The sequence below is a fragment of the Gymnoscopelus microlampas genome, assembly GCF_963454915.1.
Source record: "Gymnoscopelus microlampas genome assembly, chromosome: 3".
Classification (NCBI taxonomy): Eukaryota; Metazoa; Chordata; class Actinopteri; order Myctophiformes; family Myctophidae; genus Gymnoscopelus; species Gymnoscopelus microlampas.
The window spans coordinates 4,487,957-4,497,248 of NC_139940.1; the positions used below are offsets into that span (position 1 = coordinate 4,487,957).

Sequence of the window (9,292 nt, forward strand, 5' to 3'; positions counted from 1 at the left end):
CCCGCCGACTAGCTATAGAGCCCCGCCGTCTGATCCCACAACCCACACAGCCTCGTTTATTATACTTCCCGTCTGGCGTAGCCCCCGAACGCAGCAGATCTACAAGCCTGCGGCGCGTCGCGGAAGCGACGCGCCGCAGGCTTGTAGATCTGCTGCGTTCGGGGGCCGCGAGGCACCGTCGTACGATAAAGTATAAATGGAGCTTAAGCTCCTCTCTTTCTCTCACCTGCTCTCTCTGTGAGGGGAAAGTTTTTTTTTTTAGTTTTTTTATATAAAGGCTTACTGTCTTCTCTGCTCCACTTTAATCCTGTTTCTGGACAGCCATACCGCCCCCCCCACCCTCCCCACCTCCCCTCCCCCCCACCCCAGCCAGGGTCCAGGAAGACTGTAGATTCTGGTCCAAACCAGTCCGGTTCAAACCAGTACAACCAGTATGAGCCCAGTAGAGGGCGTCACAACGCTGTCGGTTCAGGAACCGTTCGTTCCCACAAAGGTTCCTTTTTTCCCTTTTATTTTCACCAGGAGATTATTTCCAGTTAAATCCTCATATTTCTTTAATGATTTTTTTTTTTTTTTTGGTCCCACTTTGGATTTAAATGGAAATAAAGACAAGAAAATGAAATGGAATTAAAAAAGGTCTCTGTGGTGTGTGGATTGAAACAGAAGTTCCTATGTGAGTCCACTTGTGTCTTTATATCCACTGCTCGCTTACAGGAAAGGTGCTCGAAGAGTGTGTGTGTGTGTGTGTGTGTGTGTGTGTGTGTGTGTGTGTGTGTGTGTGTGTGTGTGTGTGTGTGTGTGTGTGCGTGCGCGCGCCTGCGTGAATACGTGTGTTTTGGCGAGTGAGTCTGGATGAATATCAACAGAGTTTTTTTTGCCTTCCGGGACACAAGGCCACAGAGCGACTCACAACATCCTCTTGACTCGTATTCTAGTGTTTCCTCTCTCTCTCTCTCTCTCTCTCTCTCTCTCTCTCTCTCTCTCTCTCTCCCTCTCTCTCAACCTCTCTCTCCCTCTCTCTCTCTCAAAGTTTCAAGGACCCCCAGTTTGACATGCGTTAGGCCACGGACCCCCATTTCATAAACAAATCTGTGTTAATTCAACTCTGAGAGTCCATTTTGTACACTCTCAGAGTTACAGCCTCATAAGGGTCCATTTGGTTCCTCACTATCTATCATTTAACTGGGGACCCCCAGGAACCCCCTCAAGGACCCCTGGGGGGGAGGGAGGGGGGTCCACACGGAACCGCACCACGTTGAGAAGCAGTGCTCTGAAGCGCTCAGCGTCTTGAAGGAGTCATCTTCAGGAGAGGGTTTGTAGATCTAAAAGGATCAGGTGGGGTCACCGGGAAGACGAGGACAGCGAGGAAACCCAATCCACCGGATTCCTGAGGAATGACGACACACAGGGATATCTGATTCACAACACACACACACACACACACACACACACACACACACACACACACATTCCACAAGTATACACATGTACACACACGCACACAAACGGCACGGCTCTCTCGTGTACTTTGATGTACTTACTGTATTGTCATCATGTACTATTAACTCATTCAGACCAGGAACGCAATCTGTGTCATTTTTAGATGTCTTTGGCTATTTTTTTCTTGACATGAAAAAGTTTGAGAAGCACTGATATATATATAGCAACATAAGTAAGAAAAAAAAAAACTGTTAGGATTTAGAAGACATTTGTAGAATCCCCCAGAAGCAATAAGATTTGAGTAAAAAAAAAATCGCTTTAAAAAAAAATATATATATATTCAAAGATTTGCACAAATTTTCACAATTTTTCAAAAAATAGCAGATCTACAAGCTCATAGCGCGGCACTCGGTGCCGCGCTATGAGCTTGTCGATCTGCTATTTCTGAATAGCCCAAACGAATTTTAAAATACAGACACAGACGCGTTCCCGATCTTAATGGATTAATATCAATGCTTGAGACGGTAGCTGTTGAGTGAGGTTTAGCGCACAATGACTTTTCACACAATGAATCAAGAGTCAATACTTTTCCAAGACTTGGATGAGTCTGTGATGTGAATAGCATCATTGTCAGTGTAAAGTAACCCATGTGAAGAGCTGCACCAGATACTCCTCTAGCCTTAGGTCTAGGAGACGATTGGATTAAAAGCCTGTATTTATAACGGTTCCAAATGGCCCGTCTAACATGTTCGTTTTGGACAGTTTTTAAAAACAATGTATGGTCCTTGTTGTATGTAATTGTATGTTTTTCTATGGACCATGAGTCTGCAATAAAGACATTAATTCATTGACCCCGGTTTCATAGTTTGATTATTAAAAATAGTTGATCTGCAAGCTTGTAGATCTGCTATTTTTGGAAAAACAAATTGACACATTTGGACACATTTTGAATGCTTTTAGATTATTTTTTTCTTGTATGAGGAACCCTGTTACACAATATTTTGTGGGGGTCCTTGACGCGAAAACGTTGCACTGTTGTAATTGCATATTGTAGTTTTATTGTAGTTATGGTACGTTGCAGTGTGTAGTGTATGTACTGTACAGTGCGAGATGTTTGACAGTGCGTTTGTTGATCCACACCAGTGTTGATTTCGTCGACTAAAACTGTGACGAAAACTGTTGGTCGACTACCTTTTTTCACTGACAAAAACTAAATAAAAACTAAATAAAAACTAAATAAAAACTAAATAAAAACTAAATAAAAACTAAATAAAAACTAGATAAAAACTAAATAAAAACTAAATAAAAACTAAATAAAAACTAAGCTACGATGACTAGAACTAAGACTAAATATATTGACAATTTCATCAACAAATAAAAACTAGACTAAAATGTTAGTGAGGGCCTATAGTGGAGAAGAGATCCAGTAGAACTAAAAAGACGAGTCATTTTATGTTCGGTTGCGCTCGTGTGTTGCGCTCTGAAAATAGCAGATCTACAAGCTCTCAACGCGTTGTGAGCTTGTAGATCTGCTATTTTCAGACGCAATGACTTAAATATGTTCATGTCTTTGAGATGACTAAAATATGACTAAAACAAACATGTCTGTCAAAATGAACCACTGATCCACACACACAACAGACCTGAGCTCAGGGGTCAGGGCGCAATGTTAGACCACCGCCACGAGTAGGAGGAGGAAGAGCGGTGGGAGGAAGGTGAGACGTGACCTCAACGAACCCACACTGCTCCTAGAGGCTGGAGTCACTGAGGGAGAGAGAGAGAGAGACACACACACGCACGCACGCACGCACACACACACACACACACACACACACACACACACACACACACACACACACACACACACACACACACACACACACACACACACACACACACACACACACACACACACACACACACACACACACACACACACACACACACACAGACAGACAGACAGACAGACAGACAGACAGACAGACAGACAGACACACAGGCACACACAGGCAGACAGACAGACAGACAGGTTGGTTGATAATCTGGAGTGGTTTGGAACAATGTGGTGAATAAGAAGTTAAAGCCTCCTCACCTTGTGTCTGTTTGAATTCCTCTGATGCTGTGAAGCCAGACGAGAGAGAGAGAGAGAGAGAGAGAGAGAGAGAGAGAGAGAGAGAGAGAGAGAGAGAGAGAGAGAGAGAGAGAGAGAGAGAGAGAGACAGAGAGAGAGAGAGAGAGAGAGAGAGAGAGAGAGAGAGAGAGAGAGAGAAACAGGGACAGAAAGAAAGTTAAAGAAAGAAAGAAAGGGCGAGAGAAAGTGAGAGAAAGAGAGGAATGGGACAAAAGTTGAGAGGAGAAGAAACAAGTTGCTGATTAGTCATTTTTGTGCTTTACTTTCCTCAAACAAATACAGCGTGCGCTCGTGCACACACACACACACACACACACACACACACACACACACACACACACACACACACACACACACACACACACACACACACACACACACACACACACACACACACACACACACACACACACACACACACACACACACACACACACACACACACACACACACACACGTGCACAATGAGAGAAACAGACAAACGAGCGGGGGAAGGTATTTACCGTTACTCACGGCACAGACAACATGACAAATCGCTGCCTGAGCGCAACCCCGAAATATGTCCCCCTATGCAAATTCATCCTAAAGGTCGGACAGAAAAAAAAGAAAAGTAGGAAAGAGAGACGGAGAGAGATAGTGTTATGCAAATGAGGAGGAGGAGGAATGATAGAGATTAGAGGAGGAGAAAGGAAAAGAAAAGGAGGGGGATATAAAAAAATAAAAAAAATAAAGGAGGCGCAAAGTGGAGACGACAGGGTGAGACGAGGGAGTGGACAGAAGATGAAAGAGAGAGAGAGTTAGGGAGGAAGGAGAGAAAAAAGGAGGCCAAAGAGAGATTGAAAGAAGGTCAGAGAGAGAGAGAGAGGGAGGGGGGGGGTTGTGTCTGGGTGTCACTTTCTCAGTGGGTGGGGGGGCAGACTTAACCCATTAAGATCTGAGGCCGATTCTACAAATCAGTAGTTCTCACACTTTGTGTCGAAAAAAAATGTTTTTTTCAGGAAATGGGAAATAAAGAAGCTGTTCCAGTGGATCTAATGTAGTTATTATTAATAACAAGCTCTTGTTAATACTTTTCATTGATTCAATATTTTAAAAATCCCACACTTTCACTTCATAGATACTTAAAAGAGCTGATCTACAAGCTCACAACGCGCCGGTGAGCTTGCGGACCGGCAATTTCTCTGTACTTCTGCGTGACACTGCAGTATGACGAAGCAGAGCATTCATTTACAGGAAAGAAACAAACATAAAAAGTTGAAATACCGAGATACAAGGTTTCTGCCTGACAGCAACAACATGATGGACAGAATGGGAGGGGTTAAAACCAGGATGAACGACAACAAGAGTCAGACAGAGAGAGAGAGAGAGAGAGAGAGAGAGAGAGAGAGAGAGAGAGAGAGAGAGAGAGAGAGAGAGAGAGAGAGAGAGAGAGAGAGAGGAAAGAAATATAGAGAGACGCTGAAGATGTGAAAAAAGACAGAAAAGGAGGAGTGGAGACTGGAGAGGGTCAATGAAAAGGTGAGGACTAAAAAAACAGAAAGAAGGGTAGAGAGACAGAATGAGGGAGATAGACAGACAGACAGACAGACAGACAGACAGACAGACAGACAGAATGAGGGAGATAAACAGACAGAGAATGAGAGAGCAGATGCTCAGACTTCAGTCTGCTTTACTGCTCACGTACCAGAGTGTGTGTGTGTGTGTGTGTGTGTGTGTGTGTGTGTGTGTGTGTGTGTGTGTGTGTGTGTGTGTGTGTGTGTGTGTGTCTCTGTAATTGCATGCAAGAGGACTGGATCTACAGCCTCAAAGCACTATTACACTTTGGTTAGAGTTTGATTGACTGATTGATTAAATACTTCATTCGTCAAAACATTTAAACAGCATGAGGTCCAGTAAAACAACGTGAACAAGAAAGTAACACAAAAGTCCTGGGGATGTGTTTCCATTGTGGTCCTATGTATTCAATTCACCAACAGAGCATGGCACATTAACACATTAATACATGTCATCTACACATACTGTACAAACAGCTATATTTACAGAGGAGAAAAAGGAAAATTGGCGACACCCTGTCAAGGGGATTTAATATCTATCTCCAATTCAGATGCTTTTGCAGGCCCGTTTTGAAAGAAGCCAGTGATACACATCCTTTAGACCAGGGGTCTTCAACGTTTTCAGTCCAAGGACCCCCTATAGCTGAGAGAGAGATGAAGCATAAAATGTTGTTTCATATACAATCTTTTTTCCCTCTACACCTATACACCTCTTTGCCAAAAATAGCCGATCTACAAGCTCACAACGCCTCGCAGTGCGAGGTGTTGTGAGCTTGTAGATCTGCTGTTTTTGGCAAAGTTCTCCTTAGAAAAGGGATGCTAGGGCTCAAGTGGTTAACGTGAAAACAATTAAATCATATCACACAAAGATTTGACGGACCCCCTGTAGTAACTCTGAGGACCCCCTGTTGAAGACCCCTGCTTTAGTGGATGGTGTCAGGGCATTCCACATTAGGATGGGCAGAGTAGCAGAATACATATATGGCCACGTTTGTGCTAAATTGGGGTGATACCAGATCGTAGGCAGTGGGTGTCACTATCTTTGGAGAAGTAGTTAGACAGGTATGAGCCCTGATCCTACTGAGTATCTTATAAACAAATCCTATTGATATTTGCTCAACCCTGTCTTCATCACGTCTACATCGTGACAAGCTAAACCTCTACCAACGTTTAATGATGCTTTAAGCTCTTTTCTCACACACACACACACACACACACACACACACACACACACACACACACACACACACACACACACACACACACACACACACACACACACACACACACACACACACACACACACACACACACACACACACACACCTGATTTACATAACGTTTTAATTGACTGAGCTGCTGTGGAGAGAAATAAGGCCACGTCTGTCTGTCCGTTTGTCTGTCTGTCATTCTCTGTGTTGTGTGTGTGTGTGTGTGTGTGTGTGTGTGTGTGTGTGTGTGTGTGTGTGTGTGTGTGTGTGTGTGTGTGTGTGTGTGTGTGTGTGTGTGCATGTGTGTTGTTTCTGTGTGTGTGTGTGTGTGTGTGTGTGTGTGTGTGTGTGTGTGTGTGTGTGTGTGTGTGTGTGTGAGAGTTAGTGAGAGACTTTAGTTGTCTGCCTGCAAGTAACAAGTAAGTAATTAAGTACGTGCACATGTGTGCGTGTGTTTGCGTGTGTGTTGACTGTGTGTCTGTCCTTCAGTCTGTCATTCTGTATGTGCGTGTGTGTCAGTCATTAAGTCATTCCGTTCGTCAGTCATTCCGTCCGTCCGTCCGTCCGTCCGTCCGTCCGTCCGTCCGTCCGTCCGTCCGTCCGTCCGTCCGTCCGTCCGTCAGTCAGTCCGTCAGTCAGTAGTGTGAGTGTGTGGGCGTTCAGACACAGTGATGCATATGACATCAATAACTAACTGCCGCTCATGTTCCCTTACGGCTAACAGCCGTCTCCCTGCTAACCAACCGGCAAATTGCATGCTAGGCTGCAGCCTGCGCGCGTGTGTGTGTGTGTGTGTGTGTGTGTGTGTGTGTGTGTATGTGTGTGCGTGTGTGTGTGCGTGCGCACGTCTAGGCGTATGAAAAATCGCTGCCAACATGACATAATTACACTTGACACACACACACACACACACACACACACACACACACACACACACACACACACACACACACACACACACACACACACACACACACACACACACACACACACACACACACACACGCTCCAGTGTTAATGAGTTGAGGTGAAACATTGTATTAATTTAATTCAACCTGTAAAATGTTCTGCTATGGAAACGTGTTAAAATGAATATCGTTGACGTCAGGCATATAACCTTGTATCTCCATAGTTCAACTTTTTACGTTGTTCTTTTTCCTACATTAATGCCCCAATTCATCATACAAGAGTGACGCACACAAGTAGTGAAAATAGCCGATCTACAAGCTCACAACGTGTCGCAATGCGACACGTTGTGAGCTTGTAGATCGGCTATTTTCACTATAGTTACATTCTTTTTTTTTAATAGTAATGGAAAAGTAACGGTTTTGCACATGCAAGTTTTTCCCCAGACGGCGGTGATTATGAAAATGTATTCATCAAAGTAATTCTGCTTTCATGTCATAATTGAGTGGATAAAACAACATTTCTTTGTTTTATATATTTAAAATATGACGCTATTTTACAATCAAAATAAAACAATAACCTCAATATGTGAAATTAAATGTTATCCTCACTAAACCAACTTGGATCATCTTTTTTTATTTATTATCGTTTTATAATTCTAGATTTCAGTTTTTTTTATGATTACATTAAAATGCATTATTTTTTAATGTCATTATTATGTATTAAACATTTTATAAAACAACTATCCACATAAAGTCCTATACGACAAATTGTATTTTTTTGTATTAATAATATCAATAGTACAACAAATTGTATTTTTTTTGTAGTAATAATATCAATAGTACAACAAATAGTAATTTTAGCAATTTGTGAAAATGTTCTTGTTTGAATAAATAAACAAACAAAAGAACTCTTTGAAAAAAAAATGTATTACATTTTTTTCAGAATGTATAACTTTGTTTTGGAGGGGGGGGGGAGGATGTTGCTCGGACATAGAGATGTCAGAGTTACATTACATTACATTACAGTCATTTAGCAGACGCTTTAATGCAATGAATTAACCCATTAAGACCTGGAACGCATCTGTGTCACTTTAGATTTCTTTGGCTATTCAAAAATAGCAGATATACAAGCTCACAGTGCCGCGCTATGCAATTGTAGATCTGCTATTTTTGAAAATTCTTGAAAATATTTTCAAAAAACATTTTTTAAGAATCACCTCAGGTCTTAATGAATTAAGACGCTGATGATTCAGTGTGCAGTTAAAATACTGTGGACCATACACACTACCTCTGTTGTCCAATGAACAGAGAGTCTCGCGTATATAGCCAGACAACTATTCCACAATCTGGAACTACACCTCCTCACATCCGAGAGAGGAAACTGGCACTATACCGTTCACGAAAATATATTAAAAAAAAATATATTTACATTTTATTTTTTAATTTCCATCTCTGCTAAGCAGCAAGCTAAATACACTCAAATGATTTATATTTATATTAGGATAATTTTGCGCGACTGTAAAGACGAAACGGAAGTGGGGAGGAGGCTTCATATCCACTTTATATTCTAATCATGATCAGAGCTTCTGAGTCCCAGACTGTATGACCGCCAGTGTTGCCAGATTCTGTGAGAAAAACAAGCAACCAGGTCTAGGAAAACCAGCCCAAAAGAAGCGACTATGGGCCACACGAGCACTTCAACATATACGTCAGCTATTTGAAAATAGCAGATCTACAAGCTCACAACGCGTCGCGATGCGACGCGTTGTGAGCTTGTAGATCGGCTATTTTCAAAATAAAATCTAGCGGGGAAATTATAATAAGCAGATCTGGCAACCCTGATGACCGCAAACATTTGAAAATTGTGGGAGGCAACAGTCTGACCACAAGAGACTAATGAACAGACAGACAGACAGACAGACAGACAGACAGACTCTCTTTAATCTCAAAAACAACCAATAACCGAAAATAGCTGATCTACAAGCTCTCAATGCGTCTGCGACGCATTGAGAGCTTGTAGATCGGCTATTTTGGCTGCGCAACATGCCT

The 9,292-nt window shown here is 42.4% G+C and overlaps 1 protein-coding gene across 2 annotated transcripts in view; it reads right to left on the minus strand.

Moving 5' to 3' along the window:
* Nucleotides 1-373: 373 nt before the first annotated feature.
* The window catches only part of efna4 (ephrin A4), a 113,047-nt gene continuing 104,128 nt past the window's right edge, over nucleotides 374-9,292 (minus strand). Inside the window, exons 5-7 of one of the 2 annotated variants that reach the window (XM_084051789.1) lie at nucleotides 3,533-3,559; nucleotides 3,084-3,204; nucleotides 374-1,387 (exon numbers count right to left, since the gene is read on the minus strand). In XM_084051789.1, the coding sequence (XP_083907915.1) occupies nucleotides 3,110-3,204; nucleotides 3,533-3,559 (122 nt within the window). In that variant the 3' untranslated portion in view covers nucleotides 374-1,387; nucleotides 3,084-3,109. Of the gene's footprint in view, nucleotides 1,415-3,083; nucleotides 3,205-3,532; nucleotides 3,560-9,292 lie in introns of both variants that reach the window. The other variant, XM_084051790.1, reaches the window with a different exon arrangement.